The sequence below is a fragment of the Muscardinus avellanarius genome (genome assembly GCF_963383645.1).
Source record: "Muscardinus avellanarius genome assembly, chromosome: 1".
NCBI lineage: Eukaryota > Metazoa > Chordata > Mammalia > Rodentia > Gliridae > Muscardinus > Muscardinus avellanarius.
The window spans coordinates 62,491,097-62,514,150 of NC_137786.1; the positions used below are offsets into that span (position 1 = coordinate 62,491,097).

The following is a 23,054-nucleotide window of genomic DNA, read 5'->3' on the forward strand; positions in this document are numbered from 1 at the left end:
ACAGGCCTGAAAATAGAACCCTATCTGGATATTGGTGCACAGAAAGCACATGCCCCATGTGCATTCAACTTTTGTGCTTTTCTTTTGCGCACAAAACCTGATACAACTGAGAATTTTAGGCTGGATCATAGGAAATTAAGAATTCTGAAAAAGTTCCCCAAAAGTAAAGCATCAATTTCTACTTGTGATTCAGAGTTGATTTTTTTCTCTTCTAGGAGCAAGCAAATAAAAATATAGCCATATACATGTAATTTTAACATGTATTTATAGTTATATGCTGAGCCAGGAGATCTAGCAGGTGACAGCTAGTGTTAGATGTTCAGCTTTGCTATTGCAATATTTCTTCATTTCTGTACACGAGGCCGAGGTCTTGGGCCACAGACAAGGCTGTAGATCCTATGTTCCAGCTCAGAGTATTCAGTTTTTTTTTCCTCCAATATGGAATGTCACACAGCCTCGCTTCAGTCACTGCAGAAAATAAAACCACAAGTAAAAACTTCAACAATATTATTACTAACAGCTGCAAAACTACCAGATTTCCCAACCTTCAAATCATGGAATATATACAGAGTATCTATGTAATAGACTATCTACTAAAATGTATCTTTTATGGGTTTTCACCTTCATGAACATAAAACCAGTAAGCTAACATATATCTGAAGTTGATCCCCTTAGCAAGGTCAAGATATAAAGGAATCTTTTGAAAGTTGGAGAAAATTTGAAAAGGTCAGTGTGCTGCAGGTAAAAAGAGAAGAAATCAACCAGAGGTCTCTATATTTTTACTTCATAAACTGTTATTTCCTTCTTCTTAGCCTTCAATAAAAAGTATGCCACAGGGTGTATTCATTTTGAGTCACGCCCCCCCATGCCATTTTGGCATGGGGCTGTATTTCTATTTTCTGTATTTCTATCTTTCTAATAAACTTCTTTAAATCTTAAAAAAAAGTATGCCACACAATACTATTTAGAAAAAACTTTACTATGTCTCTACTAGTGCCTATATGTTGGAGAATTAGTCTTATGTTTACTTCTAATAATTGTAATCTTTATGGTCTCATTTCTAGGTCTTTGATCCATCTTAACTTTCATGCAATGTGATAAATAGGAGTTTAATTTCATTCTTCTCCAGGGTATATTTTTGGCACCTTTCTAAAAAAAAAAAAAAAAAAAGACTTCCGGGAAGATGGCGACCGAGAAAAGCGGGGCTTAAGAGCCCCGCTAACAACCAATCTCCATTACCACAAAATCAGCGCCTTTCATAGCCAGAAAACACTATCACCAGAGAAACAAAAAAATCACCAGGCTCCAGAGAGAAAGCGGACTGAGAACAGAGCTCAGAGCCAAGAGGAGATACACTGGCCTAACGCCCGAGGACGCGGCAGCAGCGCTTTACTGCCGGTGGCAGCGGCGACTTCACCAGAGGGCTACAGCAAGCCGAGGTGAGCCGCTGCAGAACAGCCAGGCGGGATTTCTCGGTGCAGGGATCATCAAAAGCTCCCAGTGGCTGAGCTCAGCACACGCTGCAGGGACTCAGAGTGGAACTCAAAACCAGAGAAGAAAAAATACACCAGCCTCACGGCCGAGGGCGTAGCAGCTGCGCCATATTGCCACCGGCGGACGCAGCAGCGAATTCACTGAGTCCACTACAGCTACATCTGCGTACTCAAGAACAGTGAGTTAAACTGCGGGCCACAGAGGAGAAATCCCAGTACTGTACTCCCTGGGACTTGACCCAGTGGGGGAGGGGCGGTGGCAGAGATATCACACCATAGGAGAACGTGCAACCTGGCACCCCCCACAGTCTAAAACAGCCTCTATCGACTCTCTGGGTCAGAGACTCTGTGATACAACCCAGTAAAGGAGTAGTGGGGTCTGAGATACTACTGACTCGAGATCCAGAACACCTTAAGTGAAGTCATAGTGACCCAAGGGAAAAACCCAGAGAAGGCACAAACTTCCGAAATCATGGGAAAGAGGAATAATACTGGAGCAATGAATGCCCACAACCCCACAACATCAGAACCCGATAAAACAGAAAATCAGAGATTTCTAGAAGATCAAATCAGGAAAATAACTGTAGAAATAATAGAGGTGCTTCAAAAAGAACTCAGAGAGAGCCAAAAAGAGATAAAGGATGCAATTAATGAAGTAAAGGCCTCAATTCAAAGCACAAACAACCGATTAGACCACATGGAGAACAGAATCTCGCTCTTAGAAGATGAGCAATCCAAAAATGAATGCATAGTTTCTAATCTAGAAAAAATATCAGACAGCAGGAATCTGATATTGAAGAAATATGGGCCCATTTTAAGAGAGCTAACCTAAGAATAATTGGAATAGAGGAGGGAAAAGAAAGTGAAACCAAAGGGATCAACAATCTCTTCAAGGAAGTAATAGCAGAAAATTTTCCAAACATAGAGCAAGAGGTTGATACACAGGTCCAGGAAACTTATAGAACTCCCTTTAGACAGGATCGGAGAAGAGGATCCCACGCCACATAATTGTCAAAATGACCAATGTGGAAGCCAAGCAGAGAATCTTAAAGGCAACAAAAACAAAGGGCCAAGTGACATTCAGAGGCAAACCAATTAGAATCACTCCAGACTTCCCAAACCAAGTCATGAGAGCCAGAAGGGCTTGGAGTAACATATTCCAAACTCTGAAAGAAAACAACTTTCAGCCAAAAATTTCCTACCCAGCAAAACCTTCTATCAAATTAGATGGAGAAATAAGAAGCTTCCATGACAAACAGAAACTGAAGGAATTTATGTCTTCAAAACCAGCACTAGAGAAAATACTCAAAGAGATTAACTACAAAGAAGAAATAGGTAACACACATCAGAACCAGAGAAACAAGAGTTTCCATCCAACAGACAACTAAGATTGGTTATCTGTGGAGATTCATTACTTATGTTAGTCTTTTACCTATCTCTAAATGGTATTGTTTGCCTTTATTGTTGTTAATTTTTAGGATGTCTAGTTGGAATATTAATATACCTTCAGATATAGCATTTGGAAATATTTTATCCCATTCTATTAGTAACTTTTAACTCTGTTTACATTGTCTTTGGATATACAATATTTTTTTATTTTTTAGGGACTTTGTATACTCTTCTGTTGCCTGTGCCATAGAAATCATATCCAAGAAATCACTGCCAATTTCAATGTTGTGAGGTTTTATGACCCAGATTTTCTTCTAAAAGTTTATAGTCTTAAGATTTATATTTAGGTCTTTTATCTATTTTGAGTTAATACTTGTATGTGGGATTAGGTAAGGGTCCAATTTTATTCTTTTCCATGTAATTATTATTATTATTATTATTATTATTTTGATGGTACTGGGGTTCCTGGAAGCCCTTCTACCTCCGGGCTACACTCCCAGACCTATTTTTGCATTTTTATTTGGAAACAGGGTCTCCTAAGCCAGCGCGCGGGGCTAGCTTCGAACCTGCGCGATCCTCCTGTCTCTGCCTCCCAAGCGCGGGGATTATAAGCGTGTGCCACCACGCCCGGCGTAATTATTATTTTTCAACAATATTTAGTTAAAAGATTATTATTCCCACCACCAAATGTTCGTGAAAACCTTGTCAAAAATAACTTGACAATATATGCAAGAATTTAGCTCTAGGCTTCTATTTAACTCCAATGGTTTATATATCTGCCTTTAGAATAGTACTACACTGTTTTAATTATTGTAGCTTTATATGGTTTGAAATCAGAAAATATGTATCTTCTAGCTTTGTTCTTTTTCAAGATCATTTTGGGTATCTAGAGTCCATATTCCATATTAGGATAGATTTTTTTCTGAAAAATAAATATATAAATATATGATAGTTTCACCTAAAAAATAGAAAAAAATATTCTCTGGTAAGAAAGAAAGCAAAAAGAAATATTGAAATGTTATCTTTAAGTCATCAAAAGCTTGGTATCAGACAAATGAAACTGTTATGTGAGATTATCATTTTTAATTTTGGATAAATTGCTATAATTCTAGATGTTAACCACTAAGCCAAGCATGGGAGGGAGGGATGGGGAGAGAATGGGGTGAGGATCGGGTGGGGGCTGACTGGGCGATGTGTGCATGTATGTCTACAAAAGTTTGTATCCCACTATGATGTATGAATACAGTGCACCAATAAAAAAAAAAAAGAATTTATATCCAGAATATTAAAAAAAAAAAATCAACTGACTTTAAGTGTGAATATTTGAATCAATCTCTCTTTCCCTCTCTCTCTTTGGTGATACTGGGGATAGAACCCAGGGGTATTCCACCTCGGAGATACACCTTTAGCCCTGTATGAAAACATTAAAAAAAAATAATAATAAGATCACTGGGCGTGGTGACGCATACTTGTAAAATCCCAGCATTCCGGAGGCTGAGACCGGAGGACTGTGATTCGTGGACAGCCTCAGTTACTTAAGCGAGGCCCTCTGCAACTCAGTGAGACCCGGTTTCAAAATAAAGAATAAAAAATAGGGCAGGGGGTATAGCTCAGAGGTCGAATGCCCCTGGGCTCCATCCCCAGACCCGCAAAAATAAATAAATAAAAATAAAAAACCAGAATCTTGGTAGAATCCTGAGTCTCCCTAAGTTGTTGAGGCTGGACTCGAATCTGTGATCCTCCTGTCTCAGCTTCCCAAGTATTGGGATTAGAGTCGTGTGCCAATGTGCCCACCTTGGCTTTGAATTTTCTACTTTATTCCACTGGTCTAAGTATCTATTTTTATGTCAACACCGTGATATTTCTTTTACTACAGCTTTGTAGTATAACTTGAAATCAGGAATTGTGATGCATCCAGCATGGTTCTTATTGCTTAGAATTGCTTTGGATAATTCTGGTTCTTTGTTCTTCCATATGAATTTTAGGACTATTATTTTCTAGTTCTGGGAAAATTGATATTTTGACAGGGTTGTATTGAATCTGTAGATTACTTTTGTTAGCATGGCTATTTTGAAAAGAATTAATCTTTCTATCCCTGCCGGGGTCCAGCCTTAGCAAGAGTCGGGGTCTGCGAGCGGTGGAGGAGTCGGTGAAGTTTGGTGGAGAAACAGCAATGGAGAGTGAAGCTGCTGTATTTACTTTCCATTTTTGCTCTCTCTACTTTCAGTTTTGGCAAGTATTTTATACTTTCTTTTTTGGCTACATTCTACTCTTACAATTTTTTTCCAGAATTAATACATCAGTAAGTATACAAAGAACTAATACATCAAGGCAAGGTGACAAATGGCCAGTTGCTTTTTCAAGGGAACATCTCCTCTTACAAGCAACCATGGAAAAGATCAGAGTTTATTATTAACTACTAATGTAATATCAAAATAATATCATATTCTAAGGATTATACTCTCTGATTGATAGACATCATTGTTTTTTAATCAATAGGCACTACTGAGGAGAGGAATGTTTCATACTTTCCCATGTCCCAAGGCTGTGCGGGGTACCCATCTATTCTGCTGCTGTCCACGTATCCACTGTACAACCAAAGGGGGTAGGGTTACTGGGGTCAGTGGCCACTCTACCATAGCCTACCTCTAATGAAATATGCTGGCTTTTTAGAATTCATGACGGTGGGAACAACCTGTCTTGGCTCTGTTTTAGGTTTATTGTTAATAATTGCTTGGGAAAAGCCTGGGGAGGATCGGCTGCCTTTAACGCTTGTTCTGCTTGTCATTGTCTGAGTCTTTATAGAATTCTTGTTAGATCAGTCATTAGGAAATTTAAGTGCAACCCATACATAAATGCTAAAGCTTCAGGGAGTAAATCTTGAATTATTTTAAACAATTTGGGGCCATTAATAACATAAGTCTCAGGTATCTTTTTGGTAACAAGGCCAATTCCAAAAAATTCCCAAATCCCCAGGCCTAATACTATTCCCCAGAAGGAGACATTGCACACCCGTTCCAGGGAACGTCTGCCGTGCAGCATTCCTGCTAAAACGAGCCCTGCTCAGTTTTAGACTGGGTTGAAGGCGCAGCACAAGAACACAGAAGGCTGCTTCATCTTCTAAGGTCTTTACTTTTATTTATTTATTTATTTATTTATTTATTTATTTATTTATTTATTTATTTATTTATTTTTGGTGGTGCTGGGGTTCCTGGAAAACCTACCACTTCGAGGGTATACTCTCAGACCTATTTTATATTTTTATTTGGAAGCAGGGTATCTTAAACCAGTGTGGCTGGCTTCAAGCCTGTGCGATCCTCCTGTCTCTGCCTCCCAAGTGCAGGGATTACAAGCGTGTGCCACCACGCCTGGCCTAAAGTCTTTATTTTTTCAGTATTCTATAATTTTCATTGTACAGGTCTTTGACCTCCTTAATTAGATTTATTCCTAAGAATTTTTGAGGCTAATAAAACTGAGAGTCAATAAATGGGATAGCATCAAATTAAAAAGCTTTTACACAGCAAAGGAAACAAGAGCCTAAAGAAAGCCTACAGAATGGGAGAAAGTCTTTGCCAGTGACTCCTCTGACAGAGGACTAATATGTAGAATACATAAAGAACACAAAAAACTTAATACTAAGAACTCTCAAAAACCCAACCAAAAATGGGCAATTGAACTGAATAGAAACTTCTCAAGACTTCCGGGAAGATGGCGACCGAGAAAAGCGGGGCTTAAGAGCCCCGCTAACAACCAATCTCCATTACCACAAAACCAGCGCCTTTCATAGCCAGAAAACACCATCACCAGAAAAACAAAAAAACCACCAGGCTCCAGAGAGAAAGCGGACTGAGAACAGAGCTCAGGGCCACAGAGGAGACACACGCGCCCGAGGACGTGGCAGCAGCGCCATACTGCCGGAGGCAGCGGCGAACTCAACGGACGGCTACAGCAAGCCGAGGTGAGCCACTGCGGAACAGCCAGGCGGGATCTTTCGGCGCAGACAGCATTTAAAGCTCCCAGTGGCTGAGCTCAGCACACGCTGCAGGGATTCAGAGTGGAAATCAAAACCAGAGAAGAAAAAATACGCCAGCCTCACTGCCGAGGGCGTGGCAGCGGCGCCATATTGCCACCGGGCGGTAGCAGCAGCAGTGAATTCACCGAGTCCAGTATAGCTACATCTGCGTACTCAAGAACAGTGAGTCAAATTGCGGGCCACAGAGGAGAAATCCCAGTATTGTGCCTCCTGGGACTTGACCCAGTGAGGGAATGGTGGTGGCAGAGATATCACACCATAGGAGAACGTGCAACCTGGCACCCCCCACAGTCTAAAACAGCCTCTATCGACTCCCTGGGTCGGAGACTCTGTGAAACAACCCAGTAAAGAAGTAGTGGGGTCTGAGATAATACAGACTCGAGATCCAGAGCATCTTAAGTGAAGCCATAGTGACCCAAGGGAAGAACCCAGAGAAGGCACAAACCTCCGAAATCATGGGAAAGAGGAATAACACTGGAGTAATGAATGCGCACAACCCCACAACATCAGAACCCGATAAAACAGAAAATCAGAGATTTCTAGAAGATCAAATCAGGAAAATAACTGTAGAAATAATAGAGGTGCTTCAAAAAGAACTCAGAGAGAGCCAAAAAGAGATAAAGGATGCAATTAATGAAGTAAAGGCCTCAATTCAAAGCACAAACAACCGATTAGACCACATGGAGAACAGAATCTCGCTCTTAGAAGATGAGCAATCCAAAAATGAACGCATAGTTTCTAATCTAGAAAAAAATATCCAACAGCAGGAATCTGACATTGAAGAAATATGGGCCCATCTTAAGAGAGCTAACCTAAGAATAATTGGAATAGAGGAGGGAAAAGAAAGTGATACCAAAGGGATCAACAATCTCTTCAAGGAAGTAATAGCAGAAAATTTTCCAAACATAGAGCAAGAGGTTGATACACAGATCCAGGAAACTTATAGAACTCCCTTTAGACAGGATCAGAGAAGAGGATCCCCACGCCACATAATTGTCAAAATGACCAATGTGGAAGCCAAGCAGAGAATCTTAAAGGCAACAAAAACAAAGGGCCAAGTGACATTCAGAGGCAAACCAATTAGAATCACTCCAGACTTCCCAAACCAAGTCATGAGAGCCAGAAGGGCTTGGAGTAACATATTCCAAACTCTGAAAGAAAACAACTTCCAGCCAAAAATTTCCTACCCAGCAAAACTTTCTATCAAATTAGATGGAGAAATAAGAAGCTTCCATGACAAACAGAAACTGAAGGAATTTATGTCTTCAAAACCAGCGCTAGAGAAAATACTCAAAGAGATTAACTACAAAGAAGAAATAGGTAACACTCACCAGAACCAGAGAAAAAAGATTTTCCATCCAACAGACAACTAAGATTGGTTATCTGTGGAGATTCATTATTTATGTTAGTCTTTTACCTATCTCTAAATTGTATTGTTTGCCTTTATTGTTGTTAATTTTTAGGATTTCTAGTTGGAATATTAATATACCTTCAGATATAGCATTTGGAAATATTTTATCCAACTCTATTAGTAACTTTTAACTCTTTACATTGTCTTTGGATATACAATATTTTCTTTTATTTTTAAGGGAGTTTGTATATTCTTCTGTTGCCTGTGCCATTGAAATCATATCCAAGAAATCACTGCCAATTTCAATGTTGTGAGGTTTTATGACCCAGATTTTCTTCCAAAAATTTATAGTCTTAAGATTTATATTTAGGTCTTTTATCTATTTTGAGTTAATACTTGTATGTGGGATTAGGTAAGGGTCCAATTTTATTCTTTTCCATGTAATTATTATTTTTCAACAATATTTAGTTAAAAGATTATTATTTCCACCACCAGATGTTCGTGGAAACCTTGTCAAAAATAACTTGACAATATAGGGAAGAATTTAGCTCTAGGCTTGTATTTAACTCCAATGGTCTATATATCTGCCTTTAGAACAGTACTACACTGTTTCAATTATTGTAGCTTTATATGGTTTGAAATCAGAAAATATATATCTGCTAGCTTTGTTCTTTTCAAGATCGTTTTGGGTACCTAGAGTCCATATTACATATTAGGATAGATTTTTTTTCTGAAAAATAAATATATAAATATATGATAGTTTCACCTAAAAAAAACAGAAAAAAATATGCTCTGGTAAGAAAGTAAAAAGAAATATTGAAATGTTATCTTTAAGTCATCAAAAGCTTGGTATCAGACAAATGAAACTGTTCTGTGAGATTATCATTTTTAATTTTGGATAAATTGCTATAATACTAGATGTCAACCACTAAGCCAAGCATGGGAAGGAGGGATGGGGAGAGAATGGGGTGGGGATCGGGTGGGGGCTGACTGGGCGATGTGTGCATGTATGTCTACAAAAGTTTGTATCCCACTATGATGTATGAATACAGTGCACCAATAAAATAAAATTAAAAAAAAAAAACTAAAAAAAAAAAAGAAACTTCTCAAGATATAAATGTCTAAGATATATGTGAAAAATGTTCAAGATCAATCAGGGAAATGCAAATCAAAACCACCCTGAGATTCCATCTAACCCCAGTTATAATGGCAACCAACAAGAATATAGACAATAAATGCTGGAAAGGATGTCAGTAAATCCTACTGTTAGTGTGAATGTAAACGAATACCAGCCACTATGGAGAGACGTATGAAGGCTCCTCAAAAGATCAAGAATAGAACCACAATATAATCTAGCCATACCATTCTTTGGTATCTTTTCAAAAGAATTAAGAGTACTAAAGTGATACTTACATACTCATGTTTATAGCAGCACAATTCACAATAGGGAAATTAAGGAATCAACCTAGGTGTCTGCCGACAAATGAATGGAAAATAAATTGTGATATATACACGCAAGAGAACTTTATTCAGCCACAGAGAACAACAAAGTATCATTTGTAGGAAAATGGATAGAAATTGAGAACATCAGGCTAACTGAGATCATCTAGTCTCAAAAGGTCAAGGGTCATATGTTTTCTTTCATATATTGAAAGCTAGAGAAAAAAATAGGGGGGAAAAGAGACCAGATAAATACGGACACAATTAGAACAGAAGAGGATGAGGTGAGAGGAAGAGGGAAGGAGATGAGAGGATTAAGGAAGAAAAACAGATCTAATAATGTTATGTTCATTTAAGAATGTATCACTAAAAATATCACTAACATGTACAGGGAAGGACTGGGAGTAGGGGGTGGAAAGGGATTCAGAGGGAGACAGAACCACGTGATGTGTACATATATAAATTTATCACTTTGAATCTCATTATTTGGTAAAATTATAATGTGCAAATAAAATTATTTTAAAAACTTTAAAATTTTACAGAGGCTATGAAAAAGAGGTCTGCCTTCTTCTCAAAAGCCTTGTCAAGAAGTTTAACTGTTTTAAACATCTTTTTTTGTTTTCAGTATTGGGGACTGAACAACCCAGGGGCATTCTACCTACAAGCTGCACCTCAGTCCTATTTTTTATTTTTGAAACAAGGTCTGACTAGGTTGTAGACCCTCGATAAGTTGCTGAGGCTGGTTTTGAACCTGCAATCCTCTTGTCTCAGCCTCTTAAGTACTGGGTTTACAAAAATGAACTGCCACGCTTGGCTCGTTTTATACATCCTTGGGAGCTGGGCTTTATAATCCCAGCATTTGGGAGGCTGACCAAGAAGATCGCAGGTTCGAGGACAGCTTCTGCAAGCAATGAGACTCTAAGCAATCTAGTGAGACCCTGTTTCAAAACAAAAAATAAAAAGGGCTTGGGGTGTAGCTTGGAGGTAGAATGACCCTGGGTTCAATCCCCAGAATCATCAAACAAACAAAACATGTCTGAAAGTTACCAACTATCTATCTACCTACTCTATCTATTACTGGGATTGAACTCAGGAGCATTTTAACTCCTAGCCACAGCCTCAGCTCTTTTTAAATTTTGTTTTGAAATAGGGTCTCACTAGGTTGTTCAGTCTTGCTAGATTACTGAGGCTGGCCTCAAACCTGTGATCCTCCTGTCTCAGCCTCTCAAACACTGGGATTACAGGCATGTGCCACCACGCTTGGCCTTACCAACTCTTTAAAGAGCTTCTCTAAAGGTGATAACACTATTAAATGTTGCTATTCTCTCCATCACCAAAATTAAAGAGAGATTTTCTAGGGGTTTCAGTGGCAGGATCCAGTTCTAAAACTTAACTTCCATTAGTAATTGTGAAAAAATTTTCTTGTTTAGTTTTTTTTTTGTTTGTTTGTTTAGGTACTGGGAGTATAACCCAGGAGCACCCTATCACTGAGCTATACCCCCCAGTCTTTTTTAGAAAATTGAAGTAGGTTCTCACTAAATTGTTGAGGGTCTTGCTAAGTTATTGAGGCTGGCCTTGAACCTGTCTGTGATCCTCCTGTCTCAGCCTCCCAAGTATTGAGATTACAGGTGTGTCGTATGCCTGGCTACTATTCTAGGTTAATAAAGATTTTCATTACATGGTACGGTTTAAATACGGATGCCTGTCCGGAAGAAACTCAACCTGCACTTAAAAGAACCATGGCAGAGTTTTAGCCAGTGAACCTTTCAGTCATCTCTTTGTATGCATACACATACATCCACAAACTGCTAATTTTTGTTATTTCATAGTCAATAATTAACACAGATCCAAACCCAACATTTTAGGGGCAAATGCCATTAATATCATAGCATATTTATTTCAAATGTTTAAAAATAATTATTCTTCTCAGAGTTGAGAGCATGTTCAACATATAACTACATTCTGATTTCTCTTGCTTAACATGAGGTTATACTTTCTGCCTTTCTTAGCTGAATATCCAGGCCTCGTGTTTGGAAAGTCATCCAGACACAAAAGAGGAGAGGCTCTGTCAGCAAGATCAAGGCAAGTAAGTGGGAAGGGAGATCCTTCTCTTGGTTGGGGGTGAAAGAAAAATATTTTAGAAGCCTTTAGGTCATGGCAAGAGACAGAGAGGTAAGTAAGATGACAAGTCTGCTGTGGTTATGAGCCAAATTTTCTGGTTTATTTCATAAATATGGCACAGAATCAACAAATAATGTGTTCAGATCTAGCTATAACAATTCTAAAGCACAAAAATTCTAAGAATAGTAAATGCATTTATTTATTTAGTGGTACTGGGGATTGAAACCCACTGATTTTACCTCTATGTATTTTTAATTTTCATTGTGGTACTGGGGATTGAGCCCAGGGGCATTCTACCTCTGGGCTATATCCACAGCTCTATTTTTTTTTTTTAAATTTGAACAGGGTATCACTAAGTTGAGGAGGGCCTTGCTAAGTGCTGAGCCTGGCTATGAACCTGTGATCTTGTCTCAACCTCTCAAGTACTGGGATTACAGGTGTGTGCCACGATGCCCAAGTAGTCAATGCACTCATGCAATGCACTTAATATTTCAAGAAAGAAATCCTGAAATATTTGGTAGGTCTGGTTATATTCTAAAACACTATTCATCTGAGTAACTAGGACTGGAATCTATTTAACATTTTCAAATAACCTTCCCCCCACCCCGACAACTAAATATCTGAGACATCAATAAGATACCTTGTGTTAGTATCTGACAACAAATTTATTCTTTGTATTTATGTGTCTTAAAAAAAAAATAAGGCTGTGGATATAGTCCAGAGGTAGAATGCCCCTGGGCTCAATCCCCAGTACCACAATAATTCGAAACGATACTTAATGAACTAAAATATGCTCAAATTCATTAAGATAAGTGAAAGCAAATTCTACTGATAACTTTTTTTTATTTTGCCTATCAATTTGGGAAAAAAATCTGACAATCTGTTTCATACATTGTGAGAAAAGTGTAATGTGCAAATAGGTTCTCCAATCCATTACTGGTGAGACAAAAATTTATATGACCTCTTTGGAAGGCAGTATCTAAATTAAAATTGTATAAATCCTTGGCAAGGCCAGCAGTAGCACATCTAGTAATTTATCCTACATGTAAACTTTTAAGTTCAAAATGACATGGATAAAATTATAACAATGTCCTACTAAAAACTGGCAACAACCTTTTTATCTACCAAGTACAGGGTTGGTTAGATAAATTATGTACATCCATACAATGTGATATTGTATAACTATACTCTTTCCCAATAAGTAAAGAACTTCAAGATAAAATAAGTGCAAATATAAATAGAACAGTATATTAGCATGCTGCTTTTTCTTCAACAATAAAATGCATATTTGTAAGAGAGAAGACATTTTGCTTTTTGTTTCTGTACTGCGGATTGAACCAACGGGCATTCTACCTCTGAACTACATCCTGACTCTTTTTACATTTTATTTTGCAACAGGAACTCACTAAGTTGCTAAGTGTGGCCTCAAACCTGCACTCCTCCTGTCTCAGCCTTCCAAGTACATGAGCTATCATATCTGGCTATGACACTTGCATTTGTTTGTCCAGGCATTAAAAAAATACTTGAGAAGTTATCCAAGAGATAAGAGATGAATAACATCATATATCATAATATGCATAGAACTAATAGCATATAATTACATATTTTTTTTTGTGTGTGTGTGGGAAAAATGGGTGAGTGAGGGTGGGACAAATTCCATTCCAGACTTCTGACCTGTGAAAAACAGTAATGTATTTTTACTACTAAGTAATTAATAGTATTAATACTATTACTTAATATATTATTATTAATAGTATCACTTAAGAAGAAAGATTCCAGCTCCTTGCCCAAAGATGTTCAGTGTAGCATTATATGACACTAAAAATATGGAACTAATCCAGACATTATCAGTAATCCAGACATTATCAGGTTACTGGTCAATAAAGTATGTAACATTCATGTAACAGGTGTTAAAGAAAATGAGTAGAGAATAAAACTTGTTTTAAACACTCGAGAATAAGTAAATAAATGCATAGACAAATCTAGAAGAAAACACACCAAGAATAACAATAGTTTCTAGGAAAGGAGAAATTACAGGGAATTTGCACTTCTGAAATTCTATAGTTCTATATTGTTTAAATTTCTTTAAGCATTAGCAGAAAAAATAAAAAATGAAACTTTTTTTTTTTTTTTTTTGTGGTACTGGGGATGGAACTCAGGGGCATTCTACCTCTAAGCTACATCCCCAGCCCTGTTTTTTAGACTTTATTTGGAAACAGGGTCTCACTGTGTTGCAAAGGGTCTCACTAAGTAGGGGAGACTGTCTGTGAACCGTGATCCTCCTATTTCAGCCTCCCAAATACTGGGATTGCAAGTGTGCACCACTACACCCAGCCTGAAACAAGTTTTAAAGGCTACAAACTACAATTCTATATTTGGGAAGATCATGAAACATAGCAACTTAATTAATTAGTTAATTAATTAATTCATTATTTATTTGGGATGGCACCCAGGGCATTCTACCTCCAAGCTACAGCCCCAGCCCTGTATTATTCTTTATTTGGAAATAGGGACTCACTGAGTTGCAAAAGGCCTCGCTAAGTAGCTGAGGCTGTCCTTAAACCACAATTCTCCTATCTCAGCCTCTCAAATGTTGGGATCATGAGTGTGCGCCACCATGCCCGGATTGCAACTACTTTTACAAACTAACAAAATTTTAATATCTGAAGAGTCATTCTAGTCAAATATATGTTTCAGTACCTGTTTATACTAGAATAAAATAGGTTTTCCAGCAGTTTTTTCTTGAACATAAGAAGTAAAACGTTTTAGAAATTTAGGATATTCCCGCTTTGCCACTGCTCTTAACACTGAAGCTGGTGCCCATCCTCCAGGGTTTACTGCAAGAGAAAGGAAAATTAAGTCCTATTAAGATATAATTCTCCATATACATATGAAACACTCACTTTGTTCTTTTGCTTTTAAAAGTCCTTATGTTGAAATGGCTTTTCTTTCTCTCATTTTTTTTTTTTTTTTTTGGGTGTGTGGTACCAGGGATTGAACCCAGGGGCATTCTACCTCTGAGCTATATCCCCAGCCCTATTTTTTATTCCTTATTTTGAAACAAGGTCTCCATAAGTTGCAGTGCTGCACTTAAGTCGCTAAGGCTGGCCGCGAATCCATGATCCTCCTTTCTCAGCCTCCCAAGTACTGGGAATATAAATGTGCATCACCATGATCAGCTATAAAACAACTCTAGATATATCTGTATAGATATATATATTAGATATATCTATACACACACACATATACACATATGTGTATATACACATATATACACACATATACATATATACACATATATGTATATGTGTGTATATATATGTATGTAGATGTATATATGTGATAGTGACTCAGAGATAAAGTTTTAAAATTTACCCATCTAGATTTAGCTTCAAAAATTCTCATGTACTAGTTTAGGAGGGAAATTCAGATATACATATTTTATTTATTTATTTATTTATTTATTTATTTATTTATTTATTTATTTTGGTGGTACTGGGAATGGAACCCAGGGGCCTTCTACCTCCAGGCTATAATCCCAGACCTATTTTTATATTTTATTTGGAGACAGGGTCTCTTAAACCAGCTAAGGCTGGCTTCGAACCAGCACGATCCTCCTGTCTCGGCTTCCCAAGCGCGGGGATTACAAGCATGCGCCACCACGCCCAGCTAGATATACATATTTTAAAAGTCTCCCAGAATCTCTGGCTGGTTAGCTCAGTCTGTAGACCATGAGACTCTTAAAACTTAAAATAACATTATAAATGATAAAAACTACAAAAGATATTTGTCCAAACTGTTTTTATGTAGATCACGATCAAAAACCTACACATTATCAATTAGAAACAAAAATATACACACCATTAGCTACATAGGTAATCTTGCATAGAATGTTGTCTCTGCTTATGTCCTGGTTTCCCTCTGGTGGGCTTACCAAAGTCTGACAAATCATAGCAATGTTTATTTTGGCACGGACACATCGATTGTTTAGCTGCCAAAACAAAAACAAAGGACGAGTATAGTAGATAATCAGTGTTTTGTAATCTCTGCTGGCCTAAGACTATAACAGTTTAACCAAAACCATAAGACATCAACATTTCCAACAGAATCTTATAAGCACCAATATATAATACATGCCAAATTGATCTGACACCAAGATTTTCCCTCCTTAAAGTACTAAGTGGAGCTAAATTAAGGTAATAAGCAGAGAAGTTTTGTGGTAGTTGATAATGATTTAAGAGATAAGCACGGGAAGCAGCCTACAAATACTATTCAGTTAGCACTGCTTTAAAACCCTTAGAAGGACAGGAAAGTAGTCTTGGTGGACTGTTCATAGCCATGACTATTGCCCTCAGATAATACATGTGCTATGTTTTTCCAAGCAGTCAATCTAATATAAAACAAAACCTAAGAAGCATGATCAAATCAGTGTGCGTGCATGCGTGCGTGCGTGTGTGCGTGTGTTTTGAATGTGTTTATCCCCTTTGCCCTGCATTGCATATTTAACTTTATACTGGATAACTGAACACATTTATATACTGTACTTACCGGAGCACTGTCATGATCCACAGAAAAATTACAAACTATCCAAGTTTCAGGGTCATTTTCAGTCAAGGCTGGTATCTTTCGAATAGCAGAAAGATATAATACGTCTCGCTGAGAAGCAGGCCACACTCTCTGTGGAAGAATTAAATCTTTTGAAAATTTTATTTACTTTTTATTCAGCTGTTACATAGAACTAAAAGAGAAACAAATGTAAAGCCAATTAAGTGTCTTAGTTGAAGGTGAAATCTGTCAAATTTTAAATGGAAAGCATCAGAGGATACCCACCAAAGGCCTAATTATGGACAATGAGTTAATGATTTTCTAGCCCAATATAATAAAAGAAATACCGTATTTTTAAGATTACACTGAATTTGCCATTTTGACCACTTTTATTGTAAAACTGGCTCAAAAACAAACAAAATAGAACTAATGAATGCAAATATAAAAGGAAGATAAACGCCAGGCGTGGTGGGGTATGCTTGTAATCCCTGAGCTTGAGATGTGGAGACAGGAGGATCGTGCAGGTTCAAAGCCAGTCTCGCTGGCTTAAGAGACCCTGTTTCCAAATAAAAATATAAAAATAGGTCTGGGAGTGTAGCCTGGAGGTACTGGGGTTCCTGGAAGCCCTTCTAACCTCCGGGATACACTCCCAGACCTATTTTATATTTTTGAAACAGGGTCACTTATGCCAGCGTGGCTGGCTTCGAACATGAGTGATCCTCCTGTCTTGCCTCCCAAGCGCGGGGATTACAAGCATGCGCCACCATGCCCGGCTTCTATTTTCAGTCCTAATCTAACCTATAGAACTTCTCCTCCATCTACTTTTACTAGGCAGAATACCCTTCAACACGTTGTTTCCAGGATCAATGAATTATCTTCAAGTAATGAGGTTCTTCTGATTCTAAATTATTGGCCATTTGTCTTTATTATAAATTATAGGGCAATCAATTGATATTTTGAACACTTATTAAATTTTATATTTCACATTAGATCCCCAAACCTGTATGGTAAAACAGAATCTCCACTGTTTTATGTTTCTTGAGTAGCTACCAGGTAAAATGGAAAATATCTCATAATTATTAGATAAGATATCTCATATAATAGTAGGCTTAGAAAATTTATAACAAGCCTATTTTCATATAATATACTCAATTAAAAACAATTTAAAAAAAAAGAGAAAAGTGGAGCCGGGTGTGGTGACACATGCTTGTAATTCCCGTGGCTTGGGAGGCAGAGACATAAGGATCGGGCAGGTTCGAAGCCAGCCGCACTGGCGTAAGAGACCCTGTTTCCAAAATAAAATAGGTCTGGGAGTGTAGCTTGGATGTAGAAGGGTTTCCAGGAATCCCAGTACCACCAAAAAAAAAAAAACCAAAAAAAAAAGAGGGGGGGGGGTGAGGGAGAGGGAGAGGTCTCCACTGAATTGAAAATGAAGGAACTACTGAGTCATTACATTTCTTATATAACTAATAGTATTGTTTTTGGTGAGTCTCTCCAAAATTTTAATTCCTTTTATTATTCAACATAATATTATTCAGCATTTTTCAGAGGGGAAACAGCAGAATAAGGCAAAATAAATATTAATTCAATAACTTAAAGAGCAGAGGTAAAAAATTATGTGAAAGGGAACCAATTTAAGTCACAATATTTCTATGCTCTCTGATATAAAGCCAACTTCTCAGCAAATTCAGCAATCTTTCCTTGCTGTCAGATAATACACTTAAATCACTTTCAGATCTATTAGTTTCAATATACGTTAATACAATCTCCTACGATTTACTACTTGTCATAGCAAACTGTGATTCACTTTCATAATTAACTATCACTTATAACATATAGAAATATTTAAATGGAATTCAGGAGATTCTTTTCTAGACTTACAATGTGAATAGAGAATAATCATAGATTTTTATCACTGTTTCAAAATTATTTTTCTCAGATTCTTTGCTGCACATATTTCTGCTCTAAATGAATTGATAACTTTTTCAAATATATGACCATCCATGAATTATAAGTCTTTGGATCATTTGTGGCATTTAAATTCCTGCCAAATTTTATCTTTGAAACTTTCTATGTTTGCATTTGATTACAAGGCACCTTTTGGAATGGACTGAAAAATTTTTACCTTGTGTGTTTGATAAATGATGATTGCATTATCAGCTAATGTTTCTACCACACGGAAGTTTTCTATAGTTGCTGAAATAAAAAGAACAATATTAGTAGCCAAAAAGATATACTGCCTTTTCCTAGAATGTAATCAATTCACTTATCTTCAAAACCAATTACAAATGGACATTATGTAAAATGAACAGGATTCTGCACTGTCTAGGCTAAATGGAAGCTAGCCAATACTTAGTCAATACTTGGTACTGGGGCTGTTATATATTTCGTTTTGTACATGGTGCTGTGAGGTCTGTTTACTAGGAAGGAAGTCTCATTTTTATATGGCCCAGTATCTATCTTCCATAGCAAGAAAGTAATTCTAACCACTACTGCATTACTTAGGCTCAAATAATTTCCCAACCCTATAACCTCTCCCACTTCCCTGATGAAGTTAAACTGTTCTATCTAGGCTTATGTGACTATGTTTGTGAAAAAAGAATGTAAAACCATCAATGATAAGTACCTTACAATGTTTGCAAATATCTGTTTATGAAATGTAATGTCTAAGGGGAAAATATAGACACTAAGAATAACTAACCACCTCTGATTTACCATGGAAACAAAATAGGTTAGGAATGAGTGGTCTGTAACAGAAATTTTCAATTTCAGTCATGAACTGATCTTTATTTTATTCTATTTGTATGTAAAATAACTACCTATCATGAAAGATTATGTCATTTGATACAACATCTGGGAAACACTGTGAACAGTGAAAAGATTTAAAAGTAAGGCATGGGGTTGGGAATGCAGCTGTAAGGTGCAGTGCTTGCCTATCATTCTTGAGACCCGGGGTTCAATTCCCAGCACCAAAAATAAATAAAAGTAAGGTATTATGAGAGCCCTCAATATTATTCTCCAAGTATTTTCTAAATTGACTTTGTAAACTATATATCAGATGCAGAAGACCAGGTTGAATTTGATTTTAAATTCAAAACAATAATTAGATAAAAATATATTACGGATGACAGCTTACTTTCCCAGTCATTGCGAACGTCAACATTCCAGAAATAATTGCATACTTCGTGTCCTGTAACACCTTTAACTGCATGGGTAGCTTTCAAAGGATCCAGAACAATACCGTTTTCTTCTACTTCTCTTCTGTATACCTAAAGAAAACACTTAAAAAGCTGTTTGAAAAATAAAAATCAAATCCCCAAAGCACAAACTTGAAAGAATGACTTTAAGCTGCTTTTTGGATTAAATTTATGAAAATCTACTTATAGAATACATCCTGCTGAGAGGACAAATTTCAAATTAACACACAATAAAATACTTAAAATAAATCAAAGGTAAAACTCAACTATAAAAACATGTATACATAATGACTAATGACTATGAATTAATATATATTAATTAATTATTTTTGGTAATGAAGATTGAACCCAGGGACATTCTACCTCTCAGATACACCCCTCTCTCCTCTTTATTTTGAAACAGGTCTCCTTAGACTGTCAAGTCTTCCTAAGTTGCTGGGGCTGGCCTTGAACCTGCAATCATCTTGTCTCAGCCTGCCAAGTACTGGAATTACAGATGCGTACCATCATGCCTGGCAAATTTATTAATTTAAATTAGGCATTATTTACTAAACACTCTCAAAGACTGTTTAACATGGCCAAGAAAGCCAAATAAGACTGTTTAGAAACTCCTTAAGGACACCTGATATTTAAGGCTGCTTTGCACAATGTCATATCCTCAGCAGGTGGGACAGTATCAGAAACACAGTAGACACTAAATTTATTTTTCAGTGTTTGCTAAATCAAACACTTAAAGCTAAAATGGCAAAAAGATCATAAACACAGATTTATTTTGCTTTATTGAGGTTGTAAACCTTAAGTGCTAAGTAAAATTAATTATTTCAGCCGGGCATGGTGATGCATGCCTGCACCCCTTGCAGGTTGAAAGATAGCCCTCAGCAGTGTACCAAGACTCTCAGCAACCTAGTGAAACTTTATAAACAAAAAATAAAAAAAGGGCTGGGGATACAGCTCAGAGGTAGAAAGCCTCTGGGATCAATGCTTAGTACCACACATACATACACAAAAATATTTCAAAGTCACAGAGTTCGCTACTTAACACTTTTTAATTTTTCTTTTTATTTTTTGGTGGTACTGGGGTTCCTGGAAGCCCTTCTACCTCCAGGCTACACTCCCAGACCTATTATATATATATATATATATATATATATATATATATATATTTTTTTTTTTTTTAAATTTGGATTATGACTTTTTTTGTGGTACTGAGGGTGGAAGCCAGAGGAGGGGCTTTTATATTTTATTTTATTTTCCTGTTTTATATTTTATTAGAAAACAGGGTCTCACTTAGTTGCTGAGAGCCTCACTAAGTATCAGGCTGGCTTCAAACCTGTGCGATCCTCCTGTCTCAGCCTCCCAAGTGCGGGGATTACAAGCGTGAGCCACCACGCCCGGCTCTTTCTCTATTTTTATTTGGAAACGGTCTCTTAAGCCAGCATGGCTGGCTTCGAATTTGCGCGATCCTCCTGTCTCAGCCTCCCAAGCGCAGGGATTACAAGCGTGCACCACCACGCCCAGCTTAAGAGCACTCTTATTATACATTCTTCCAAGAAATGAAGAAACATTTTATGGGGAGAGCTAGCTCTCAAGCTACAGAGTGCTTACGGTGCCAGATATCTGTTAGGCATTCACTTAGCTTCTTTTTTACAATCTTTTACCAAACTCTTTCCTTGTATGTTTCCTTGTTTATTTTGTGGTCGTGGGGATTAAATCCAGGGATGCTCTATCTCTGAGCTACACCCCCAGCCCTTTTTATTTTGAAATAGATCCTTGCTAAGTTGTTGAGGCTGGCCTTGAACCTGAGATCCTCCTGCCTCAGCTTCCCAAGTACTGGGATTACAGGTGTGTGGCTCTTGGCTTCCCCACATGACCTATTGTTGATTACCTAGACTAGGTAGGCTTTCATCACTTTGTACCTTACTCTTGTAATTAATCTTTTTGGTCTCTAGTTTCTTCTGTATCTCTATCATCTTCCTAAAATGAGTAATAGCTAACCTGCTACAGACAACAGAGTCTCCATTATGAATTACTTTTAAGATCTCCACAATCTCACCCCAGTTTCTCTGTCTCTAGTGTTATGGGGCTGTAGGAGCAGATACCCTCCAATCTTCACTTCAGGTAGAGGGACTTCCTCTAGACTTATACCTGGTTTCTCTTCGCTTCCTCATTTCCTTCTCCTCAAGGGAAGGGCCAATCATTTATGTGAATGGTGAGTACAAAAAGAACAAGGTAACTTTGGCTCAATCCCTTTTTCAGAGAACATATATCCTGGTCTGCTTTTGGGGCCTGCTCCCAGGGGAAGGACTGTGATAATCCAGCTAGGTTACGAACACTATGCTTAATTCTGGGGTAATGTATTAGCAAGACTTTGTGGCACTGATGTAAAGCCATTTTCTATAGTTTACCAGAATTAAAACTCTTTAGGTCTGCCTCCATTTATTTCTTTAGGTCTGTCTGCCTCCATTTATTTCTTAACTTGTCCCCTAACCAAGAGATGAGGACATCTCAGCAATAATGCTGTACCTCATTTGCTAGAATATTCTGGTCAATACAACCTATGCAAAAATCTTGAAAACAAAATTTGCTTTCAAGATTTTGTTCTTATCTAAAAATGCCCTCTCCTCACCTTTGTCACAGCCTTGTTTCTGCAGCTCAAATGCTTCTCCTCATTGTAAAATAATTTGGTTCTTTTAAATCAGAGCTGTCTTCTAATTTTCCTTCCCACTCATCTATACTGTTCATTTAATGCATTCTCAGATGAAACCAAGTAATAAAATATTTTCAATGTTAATTTTTTTCCTCAACTAAAACTTTAGCTTAGAGGAAGTGTGATTAAATATCTTTCTATCTTCAGCATAGTATCTTGGGCATAAGATAATTTGAAATGCTGCTGCTACTTTTCAATCTCTGTGTCTCCCATTTTTTGTTCTTATCCTCTCCCTTCTGTTTAAGAATATGAACAAGATTAGTTGACCAATGTGGAAAAAAAAAAAAAAGGGTACATTGTAAGCAAGGGCCAAAAGTAAATTATATACCCAGAAAGTGACATCTGGACACAACATTCAGTATTTAAAATATAGCAAAAACATCCAAATAGAGGGCCACTAAGTAATTGTGATTTGCTTACATCTAAACCTCCACATTTTATTTTCTCCATGGCCTAGGCAAAACAATGTTTTAGTCACAGATTTACATTATGATCATAAAGAAATTAGTAAAAGGGAAATAAAAAGACATTTTATTTCTCAGTATCAGTTGTTTCCTTGATCATATATAGTAATTTATTTATTTTTTTCTTTTTCTTTTTTTGGTGGTACTGGGGTTCCTGGAAGCCCTTCTACCTCCAGGCTACACTCCCAGACCTATTTTAAAATTTTTATTTGGAAACAGAGTCTCCTAAGCCAGCGCGCGCGGCTGGCTTTGAACCTGTGCGATCCTCCTGTCTCTGCCTCCCAAGTGTGGGGATTACATGCATGCGCCACCAA

The 23,054-nt window shown here is 37.3% G+C and overlaps 1 protein-coding gene across 3 annotated transcripts in view; it reads right to left on the reverse strand.

Annotated features, from left to right (window-relative positions):
- Positions 1–328: 328 nt before the first annotated feature.
- The window catches only part of CERT1 (ceramide transporter 1), a gene marked incomplete at both ends in the record, with an annotated part of 117,243 nt that continues 94,517 nt past the window's right edge, over positions 329–23,054 (reverse strand). For 2 of the 3 annotated variants that reach the window (XM_080698203.1, XM_080698202.1), the window contains 5 exons: positions 14,537–14,664; positions 15,689–15,818; positions 16,376–16,504; positions 18,498–18,568; positions 19,509–19,641. In XM_080698203.1, the coding sequence (XP_080554329.1) occupies positions 14,537–14,664; positions 15,689–15,818; positions 16,376–16,504; positions 18,498–18,568; positions 19,509–19,641 (591 nt within the window). Of the gene's footprint in view, positions 469–14,536; positions 14,665–15,688; positions 15,819–16,375; positions 16,505–18,497; positions 18,569–19,508; positions 19,642–23,054 lie in introns of those variants that run through there. The other variant, XM_080698201.1, reaches the window with a different exon arrangement.